The following is a 10571-nucleotide window of genomic DNA, read 5'->3' on the forward strand; positions in this document are numbered from 1 at the left end:
AAATTTTTAAAGCAACTCATTTTATTCCTTTCTTCTTACCAAGCTTTTATTTAAGCTGGTCAACAAGCATGTTTGAGGCGAATAAATGCACAAATAACAAGTAGGATGCATCATGATGGTCTTTTAATTTTGGGTTCACCTGTCCTAGACAGAACCCAACCCCTGTGTTGAGTCTCCAAGGCCAAATGCATATGATGCAAATATTCGTTCCTACTAGGGATCCGGTACATGGTTGAGTTATTCTAAGTGTAAAACCTTAGGTTGATTGTTCTAAACCTGGCTTACCCAAACGGACAGTTTGAGCCGAAGTGGGGTAACGTACCGGGAGCACGAAAGTCTGCCCGGCCTAGTTACTTGTCCCAACTCCGTCTTATTTGGTATGACTTTAACAGAAAGGTGGGTCACGCGCACGTGTACACCATAAATTCAGAAGACTCAGAAAGAAGGGGGTTTCGTAGCAGTTGTATATATTCACAATTCAAATAATATTAAAGCGGTAAAAAAAAAACATTTAGCATATTAGCATATAAACAGTTGAAAATTATATAGTAAGTAAAGCCAATAAAAACAGATATTTTAAGCTCGAATTCTTTAAACCCTGAACCAATGGTTCTGGGTTCGTTCCCCAGCAGAGTCGCCAGAGCTGTCGCACCTCCTTTTCGCCGCGCCCGCAGGGCGCGTGGGGAGTTTTCTCCAATTGAAGGACAGTCGAAACGGGATTTGTTTATTTGTTTTAGAGTCGCCACCTGGGAATTTTAAGGCGTCCCAAGTCACCAATTATAATCCCTGAATCGAGGAGAATATGACTCTGTTTATTATTCTGCGAACCAGAAATCCTGAGTAAGGAATTCTGTTAATCCGGAAGAAGGTGTTAGGCATTTCCGGATTCCGTGGTTCTAGCACGGTCGCTTAACTGTTTTTATTATTGGCTTAATTACCTTGATTTTATTAAATACATTGATGTTACATGTTTTTACTACCGCTTATTGATGACCCTTCTTTGAATCGAATTACGCGTACGTATATTCGTGTTAAAAAAAATTGCGGACTTGTGTCACGCGTACGTGTACACAATAACTTTTTATAATATATTTATTAAGCAATCATTTTTCGAAATTGTGTTGGATCAAGAATATTTGTTTTTCTTGAATAATGAACCGTACATCTCGGGTTTTTATGAAATTGATTTAACGCCTTTTGGAAAAATCCTTTTATTAAATATTCGTTCGAAATTGCGCGTACGCATAATCCGAATTTTTGCTTTTAAAAATATAATCAGGGTACGCGAACGTATCCCTAATTGTGCAAAATATTCGTAATGATATTAGGGATTTTCCACAAATTGTTTATTATATCTATACATTTTTATGTGAAAATCATGATAAATTCCCATTTAAGGTGCCCTTAAATTCTTTGAAAAGAATTTACAATTTATTAAATGTTGACCGTTGATTATATTTTCCGAATATAAGTTATATTCATTTCAACTATTCAATTTCAAAGGACAGAATACAAATATGATTAATATTATTTAAAAAAAACAAATATGACATATATATATATATATATATATATATATATATATATATATATATATATATATATATATATCAAAGAATAAATTGCATATAAAACTGAAAATGAATGATTCATAAAGGAAGGAAATATTTTCCAAATTTTTTTTTCATGATTTACTTAATGCAAATTCTATTTCTAATTACCATTGATATCAAGTGTTGCAATTGGTACTTATACATCTCGTTTCATTCTCATATAATCGCTTTTAATCTAATAAGCCTAATTATTTGATCAATTTGTCTTATGAAGGTATATAGGTATCGAGTTTATAAGAAAGGAATTATTATACAAGTTAATTCAATAAAATTACCTTACATGCAACTTAACTGTATATCGTAAACATTCATAACATTTTAACATTGTAACAAGCTACATCATATCACCTTTCGCCAACGTTTATACACACATCTATTATCTTATAAAAATATACCAACAACACCATCTTAACCTTATTTAACAATAAATATCACTACTGTAATTTTCTTGGCACTTCTACATCACTTCTTGCTTAACTAACAACAAAATTAAATAATGACCAACATTCATGCCATATTCCCTACTTTGACAATTTAATATGATTAAACTAATGAGATAATGAGCTAATATTATTACAAATCTTTATACGAACTTTCAAAGTAAGACAATTAGCTCATAGCTATCAAATTGAATTCACTACTAATTAACTAACATAAAACAAAAATGAAATTTAAATTGATGAACTTGGACAAATAGAAAACAGAATTTCAATTCAAACTTCATTGATGAGTCATGTTGAATCTCTTTCCAACTTAAAATTTAAAAGACATGTACCTGGTATTGGAAAACAAGAGAAGATGAAGCTGAGAAGCAGCAACAGTAGTAACAATGTAGCACAACAACGACAGTCCAGCAACACAGGAATAGACCAGTAACAGTAGGAATAGTAGTAAACCCAGGAGACTATAAACGACTCCAAGTATAGAGAAGAAGTAAAAGGCAGGAAGGTTCTGACTATTTCAGATCTTAAGCGAGGCAATGAAACAGTAACTATTCTTTTCAACTTCAAAACTCTCCAAAATGAATTCTGTCCCTGTATATTCAGTGTATCCAGAATGTATATCGGGTGTATACTTCTCACTCCGCCCCCTCTTTTTTTCTTCTCTCTATCTAGTTTTTCCTCTCTTTTTTTCCACCCTTCTTCCTAAATTTTCTCTTCTATTTATAGCAAAATTTTCGAAATTTTCAGATTTATTTTTTTATTATTTTATTATTTTTTTAATTAAAAGAAATCCCACTTACAAATTGCTTTTATTTTTTTAGAAAAAGAAATCTCACCTTTATTTACTTTTATTTTTAAAATTCCAACTTTAATTACTTTATCTTATTTAAAATCCCACTTTTTATTTTTTTTTAAAAGAGAATCTCACTTTATTTAACTTTTCTTTAAAAAACAAACCACTATCTTTTCTTTTTCTTTTAAAAATGCTACTTTCAATTACTTTAAATTTTTTTAAATTTTTAGATACCTTTATATTTATTTTTTAATTCCAACCTTCTTTTACTTTTAAATTTTATTTTTTATTTTTTTTTTTAAAACTTTTTTTTTTTAAAAAAATTTTCTACATTCTTTTACTTTTTTTTTTAAAAAAAAACATTCCCGAAATTATTATATATGTTTTTTTTAAAAAAATAAAAAATAAAAATAAAAAAATAAAATAAAATATTTTCGGATTTTTTTATATATAAAAAAAACAAAAAATAAAACTATTAATAGTGATAATTTACCTTTTATTTTTTATTTTTTTGGTTTTGTTTTGTGTTGGACAAAAATGAAGATGGGGTGTTGGGTTAATGGAGCGGACCGGGTCGACCCGATTTGAAACGGACCGGGTCATGGGGAAAGTTGGGCAATTATTTGGGCCTGTGGTTTGAAATTGAAGAAGTGGCCCAATCCGATTTTTCTTTGTATTTTTGTTCTCTTTTCTTCTTTTATTTTTCTAAAACTAAATTATAAAAGTACTTAAATTATTATTAAGAACTAAATTAAGTTATAAAAGCGCAAATTAACTTCCAATAACAATTAACGCACAATTAAGTAATAATTAAGCATAAAATTGTTCATTTGGACATTAAATGCTAAAAATGCAAAAGATGCCTATTTTTGTATTTTTTTATTAATTTAACAAATAAACATGTATAGACAAACATACAAATAGTTACACAAAATATCACAAAAATTGCACACCAAGAAAAATTATTTTATTTTTTGAATTTTTTGGGAGTAATTCTCATATAGGGCAAAAATCACGTGCTTACAGACCCCATATTTGGAATCAACATCAAATTAATAGGCGTTAGACCTTTCCAGAAGAGAATGAATTGTAGATGTAATTTGCCTTGAAGAAGTGAGATTGCTTTAGTTCATTAAAGAAAATGGATAAATAACATTAGGATTAACTTAGGCATTTCACGAAGCCTCCTAATCTAGTATACAGTGACTCGTTCCACATCCTAAACTTAAAACAAAAACTTCCACATCTAAACCAAAACCAAAATCGACATACAAAATACAAGCCCAAAAATGACATGTAAATATTAGCCTACTGCCGACAAGCCGGTAATAACACAGACCATCTTTTAAGACATGGACAGAAGTAATGCTCTTACCAGCTCGGTCCAATGAATTGTTCCCGGTTGAGTAATCTTGACTGTCTGAAGCTTGGTTTTGCGATAGCTGATGAATGCTGAAGAATTGCAAGCCCCAATTACTGTCTCAAGTACATGAATCTGTCTCCAGTATAAGACGATAGTACGGAACCAGTTGACTTCATGTCGCTTAACTCTTGGAAGCATGATAAAATTGTTACAACCGAATTTCCATATTAATCCTGCAATACGTGGCCAGAACATGTTCACAGTGGTCCCAATGACACCAATTGAAAAGCTACAGGAAGCATCAAGAAGATTGGCCAATTGACTGGAAAGGGGGCAAATAATATGTAAGCAATTGAAATATCCTGAAACTAGTGAGCATTGTCAAGATTTAAGTTTCTAAAACTGTAGTCTTTCATCAGTCATATACTAGTTGACAAACAAAAGCAGAAATCCTAGAAGGAGCATACCAAAGAGCCAACAAGGCAAAGAGAACTGTCACTTCGCATCACTTGCAGAGCACAAATATCGAAGCAAATATTCATTAGAGGAACATGTATCAGCCAAATCTTGATGCAACCTAGTAATTGCCTTCTGCAACGATTTTAGAGCAGGAAGCAAGTTTCTGGAATTCTGCTGAATAGAATGGCCATGGATTTTGCAAAGTTCCTACCAGACATGCAAAAGGATTAAAAACTGACAGATACATAAAATCCCTGTCAGGGTAAGGAAGAACAAAGAGGTGTAGCATTTGATAAGAAACCTGACACCATCTGAGAATGAACTCCAAGTGCGGGGAGTTCTCCAGCAGATATGCCAATGCCTCGACTAATCTCTGAATATATTTAACAGGGACTGAGGAAGCTACGGCTGGTATATCTGCAGGACCGACACCAATAATGCACTTCTTAATCAAACCGTCTTCATTTAAACGTAAGCTAAGAATCAATGCTCGACTAGTCTGATTTTCTTTTAGTGCTGCATCAACGGCCTGTAAAGCAAAGTACATATATAAGTGTTATGGAAATGTGTCTATGCACGGATGCCATGGTTGAAGAGTCATTCATCCAATCTACATGATGTTTTTGTTTTTGAAAGTCAAGATACAATAAATTTGGATGTCATTTCCTTCAATCTCAGTCTATGAACATCTCCTGATGGTTTCAGAACTTTTCTTTCTTTTTTTGTTAATAAGGGTTTCAGAACGTTATTTTATATGAAGACTTACTTCTGGAGTAACATCTATGTCCAGATCAGTGGGGTCAAAGATAAAAGACTCATCCATAGAATAAATCAAGACCCCTTCCGTAGTTGCAGCTGCCCAACTCCTGCCAGTCGGGGAAATTCTCAGGCATTTTGTACGAATAACTGGTCTTCCATGGTTGGGCATTGACCCAGGCAAGTCATATGCCAATTTATTTCTCACTTGCTTATCAATGCCTTCTTCAGTATCACTATTATCATCATCAATTAGATTGAGCGGACCACTCTCTGTCATGTTTTTGGAGTTCAAAATGTCCAGAACCCCATCCAAGGAAAGATTGTGGGTTATCTGGAAGCGACGCAGCAACACCTGCAAGGTAATAGGTTTTTCTTTCCCAGTCAAGCAATGGTGCACTCAAAAGCAAGAGAAGAATTTTTACAGGATCATGACACAAAAATCTCATATCAGCATGAAACAAGAGATACCAATCGAGAAAAGTAATTTGGGAAAGATTTTATCCATCTCTAATCACTAACATAGGTATAAAATTATTAACACCATGGGTTTTCACAACTATCAACAATCAGAACATAATGATTGCCCATAAGCTTTTGTATTTCAGAGGTCTGTTTGTACCTACAACAACAACAACATACCCAGTCTTATCCCACACCGTGGGGTCTGGGGAGGGTAGTGTGTAAGAGGTCTGTTTGTACCTGTATCTTTTTATTCTATATATCCCAATTCACGTGACAACACTGACTTTGGAAATCACTTAAGCAATCTATAAACTAGGGTAAGTTTTACAAAAACAATAAGTACACATAAATAGCAACATATAATCAATGAACCTACAAGCTTTTCAGTTCAAACTCAACAATAGAACAAACCTACTTAAGAGATGAAGAAGACACTAACCCACTACCAAATCAAACTTAATTCAATTTGAGCACATCTTACACAATAGTTGCCATATCCCTATTTTGGGAAGTAAGCGAAGGCAATTATAAAATTGTTTTATTGGGTTTTTAAAAAAATAAATTATTAGCTAAGATAGAATACATTAATTCAAAAGATCATGCAATATATTTAATACCAGCTTCCCTAAGCAATAATATGTAACATCGAAAGAAACCACACACCTGATCAGCAACATCATACATACAAATGTATTTGCTATTTCCACCAGCTAATATATAGCTCCCATCAGCAGAATAACACAAGGTTGTGAAGCACTTTCCAGAAGTTGAGTTAGCTGCTGATCTACGATCAGTCATGAGACGTCCACCTGCAATATCCCTTCGGCCTTCAATTGTGTACATCAGCAGACCCTCAATTGGATCCCAGAAATGAATATGTCCATCCAGGGTGCTACATGCCAGCTGCTTTCCATCAGGACGATAAACAGCTGTGAGGACATCATGAGTGTGAGGAAATGTTTCAACTGCTCCTTTTCCTTCAAAAACGTCCCACAAGCGAACAGTTTTGTCCCATGATGAGGATGCCAAAATAGCCTATGGAAAACCAGAAAAGGTTAATCACGCTCTACAAAATTATTGGACTATATTGATTTATGGCGCATAAGCAAAATATTGTCAATGACAGTGTAGAGGAATGAAAATAGGGACATAACCTGACCTAAATATTCTTTTTTATTTATAAGGAAATATTTCCTGAATCTTGAATTAGAAAAATACTCACATTAGAAGGAGAAAACATTAGCCCATGAACAGGACCCTCATGACCGCTAAGAACATCTAGCAATCTGCCCGTCTTCATTGACCAGACAAAGATCTAAGAAGAAAACCAAAGATAATATATTTGCATCAATAGCAAAACAGAAGATAATATTATAATTATTAAAAACAAATAATGGTACAATGCATGATCAAAACACAATCAGAACCGTAGTACCTCAAATGAGTCAAGGGTTCCAGCACATATCACTTCACCACTCTGATCAGAAGCTAAAGAAACAAATTGCTTAGATGTAGGGGTAGTAAAAGTTCTGAAGTTTCTATATCTGAATAGATCCCACGCGCGAACTGTCCCATCCAAAGAGGCACTTAATAGACAATGGTTGCTAGCCATGAAATGAAGTGCAGTAACTGCATTTGTGTGCTCAGAGAATGTTACAAAGCAGAAACCCGATGAAACAGTCCAGACCTGCAAAGCGTAGACAGTGAATATTTCAGCTTTAGTGTAGACTAATGTTAAGTGAAACTGAAGATGGAGAAAAGTGGGAATTATTAGGTAGAAAAAAAGAGGGAATCATTAGGTTCTAGCAATCTACAATACATACAAAGTCCTCCTATATAAACAATTCAAAAATGTTAAGTGAAACTGAAGATGGAGAAAACTGGGAATTATTAGGTAGAAAAAAGAGGGAATCATTAGGTTCTAGCAATCTACAATACATACAAAGTCCTCCTATATAAACAATTCAAAAATATAACCTGAAAGAAATGGTTGCTTCAGTAGTTTGATGGATTGAAATACTACATGAGCTTATAACTATGGCGTCCCTAGCAAACTAAAATAAATGCTAACTTCAAGTTTTGCCTCATACGCCGTGACTACTACTTCTGAAACTTTTTACATAACTTGCATAAACTAATTACGCTACCATTGATAGCGCATAAGCTAAACAATCATTTTCACACATAAAAGCACCTCTAAATCCCTTTACCTTAATTTTGTTATCATCTGCTCCTGTGGCCAAGAGCTGAGAATCTGGTGAATATGCAAGGCAGTTTACATCAAAATAGTGCCCCTGGTGCTTCAGTATGTAACTCTCTGATTTCCACTCCCATACAAGCAACTGTCCAAGCCTTGCACATCCGAAAGTCAACCAATTCCCGAGATCATTAAAAACAGCCGTGGTAATCTTCTCTCTCGAGATGGACAACAAGTGAATGCACACGAAATCAGGCATTTGATATAAACCAAAGACCCCATTAGAAAAACCAACAACGATCATATCAAGACCCCTATGATAATCACAAGCCGTTAACTTTGCTGGTGCTTGCATGAAGAAGTCTTTCTTTATCAACTCCCATTTCAGTCTGTGCAACTGAAATCTATCTTCTACGTCCAATGTATCACCATCTTTCCCATCAAAATTCTTCCTTTTTTTAACCGTTCCACCACTATCAGCTTCTACATTATTCCCTTGCACTTGGTCTGGTGTACCTGGTGATTCTGGCTCTGAAATAACCTCTACTGGTTCATCAAAATTTCCATTTCCATCAATTTCACTGCAGCCCCAGCTAAAAATGGCGCCATCCCGGGATACGGTATAAACTCTACAAACCTTATTAGTTTTCTTATCAGTTCCAAAGAAAGCACCTATAATCACATCCCTATGGCCTAAAAATAGAAACGGCTTATTATATTTAACTGATTTTTTCAAACAAAAGAGCCTCACAGTTAGGTCTTTAGACCCGGCCAGCACGTAATCAGAATCAGGGCTCCAATCGAGCGACGTGATTTTATCATTACAATCGGAGAATGTCCTAATCAACTCAAACGGAAAGAACTCTTTTCTAAAACCAGGCGAGCGCCAAATTTGCAGGAGCTTACCGGCAGCAACGGCGATGAGCTGTCCGTCGGGGCTAAACTTAGCAGCCGCAACGGGATGCTTGAATGTAATGCGGTGAAGGACAGCGCGGCGGCGGAGGTTGATGAAGAGGCAACGGTTGTTTTCGTCGATAGCGAGGAGAAATACGCCGTCAGGTGAGGCGGCGAGGCGGCGGAGATTGGTGGAGGACTGTGAGGGCAACGTAATGGTTTCGGATTTGACAAGGTCAGTGACAGAGACACGGTTACCGACGGGGGAAATTAGAAGTGTATTGTTCACTACAACGGCATTGCCGCCTCTGTAAGGAGCTCCGAGAAGGTTCTGGAACCTGTAATTCATGGCTTATAATAAGAGGGGATGAGTATAGTAGAGAGAGATGAGGAAGTGAAGTAGGAATTGATGAAGACAGCAGTGGCACAGAGAAGCTCAAACCCTAGATTACCGGCGTTGTTAAACCCCTAGTTAGGACGACGGGCGTTTCTTAAACCCTAAATCGAAACTGCAGGTTCGGTTTTTTCCTTTTGCGGTCAAAGCCAATTTTTAAATGGTTGACACTTGACATGTTCCAGCTTTTGCCACTTTCTGTGTTTTTTTCCTTTTCAAAATATTTTGCCATTTTCATTTCTTAAATAGTTATATGCACACAATATTTATACCAAATCAATTCATATAAAATATTTAATATATATATATATATATATATTTATTATTTTAGTATGATCAGGCTTACACCTTTTCAAGATGAAGTTAAAATTGATGAACATTCGTTGTTTACACTAAATTATACTATAATTTAATTTTAGCATTTAAAATTAATATTAGTAGAATGTATATCACTTACTATGATCACTATGGTCAATCAATAAATATGTATTTGAGAGACAAATATCTATTTAGTGTAAACGTCATACAGGAATAAAATTTTACCTTCATTTGGAGAAGTGCTAACATGTCTAATGATAAAGGGGTACCAATTTTAAAACCATGGAAATAGTTATTTGCATATATATATATATATATATATATATATATATATATATATAAAGGGAAGGGAAAAGAAAAAATGAGAATGTGAGATTCAAACTTACACCAATTATGTGAGTACTACTAAAATATAAATTTGGTCAAGAGAAAGTAGACATATTTAGTACTTAATTCATATTATGAAAAAAAAATTCTTTTGGAGGAGGAGAGAAGAATCTAGAAGAGACACTGACAAAGCTTACAATTGAGAGCCAAATGCCCACCGATTGTTGTACTAAGACAAAATGTGGCTTAATTTAGAGTAGGAAGTTTTCAAACTAAATACATATTCTAGTACCATCCGCATCTGTTGTTCTATTATTTTCGCAAAAAGAAAATTCATGACTATACATACTCTAATACCTTCAACTCCATAATGAAATGGTAGCAACAACTATCTAAATTACAAGAAAATACACATGACTTCACACCATAATAAAAAATGACCTATGCTTTTAAAGTTTACCCGATATAGCCCATTTTGTATAGAATTTGAAGGAAAGATTTCAATCACTAACCTAGTTTTCTTTTTCCCTACACGCCCAAAATGCTCTC

General features: G+C 34.4%; 1 protein-coding gene across 2 annotated transcripts; it reads right to left on the minus strand.

Moving 5' to 3' along the window:
• Positions 1-3981: 3981 nt before the first annotated feature.
• LOC104221917 (periodic tryptophan protein 2) lies at positions 3982-9524 on the minus strand. Of its 2 annotated transcripts, none has more exons than XM_009773066.2 (8): positions 8103-9524; positions 7328-7579; positions 7115-7207; positions 6556-6927; positions 5438-5782; positions 4973-5200; positions 4680-4878; positions 3982-4445 (listed from the first exon to the last, which is right to left on the minus strand). In XM_009773066.2, exons 1-7 carry the CDS (start codon positions 9330-9332, stop codon positions 4708-4710), a joined length of 2691 nt encoding a protein of 896 aa, XP_009771368.1. In that variant the 5' UTR covers positions 9333-9524; the 3' UTR covers positions 3982-4445; positions 4680-4707. The 2 variants fall into 2 exon arrangements, with proteins under 2 accessions (XP_009771368.1, XP_009771370.1); XM_009773068.2 differs by having other exon boundaries at positions 3982-4534.
• Positions 9525-10571: the final 1047 nt, after the last annotated feature.

This window comes from Nicotiana sylvestris, chromosome 3 (genome assembly GCF_000393655.2).
Source record: "Nicotiana sylvestris chromosome 3, ASM39365v2, whole genome shotgun sequence".
Lineage (NCBI taxonomy): Eukaryota > Viridiplantae > Streptophyta > Magnoliopsida > Solanales > Solanaceae > Nicotiana > Nicotiana sylvestris.

Bases quoted from the DNA above. Each gene is read 5' to 3' on its own strand.
- LOC104221917 (XM_009773066.2), bottom strand. From the start codon at position 9,332: ATGAATTACAGGTTCCAGAACCTTCTCGGAGCTCCTTACAGAGGCGGC. The intron at 7,208-7,327 runs GTACTACGGTTC...TTTTCTTCTTAG, and splicing joins GAACCCTTGACTCATTTGAG to ATCTTTGTCTGGTCAATGAA. The intron at 5,783-6,555 runs GTGTGTGGTTTC...ATTACCTTGCAG, and splicing joins TGTATGATGTTGCTGATCAG to GTGTTGCTGCGTCGCTTCCA.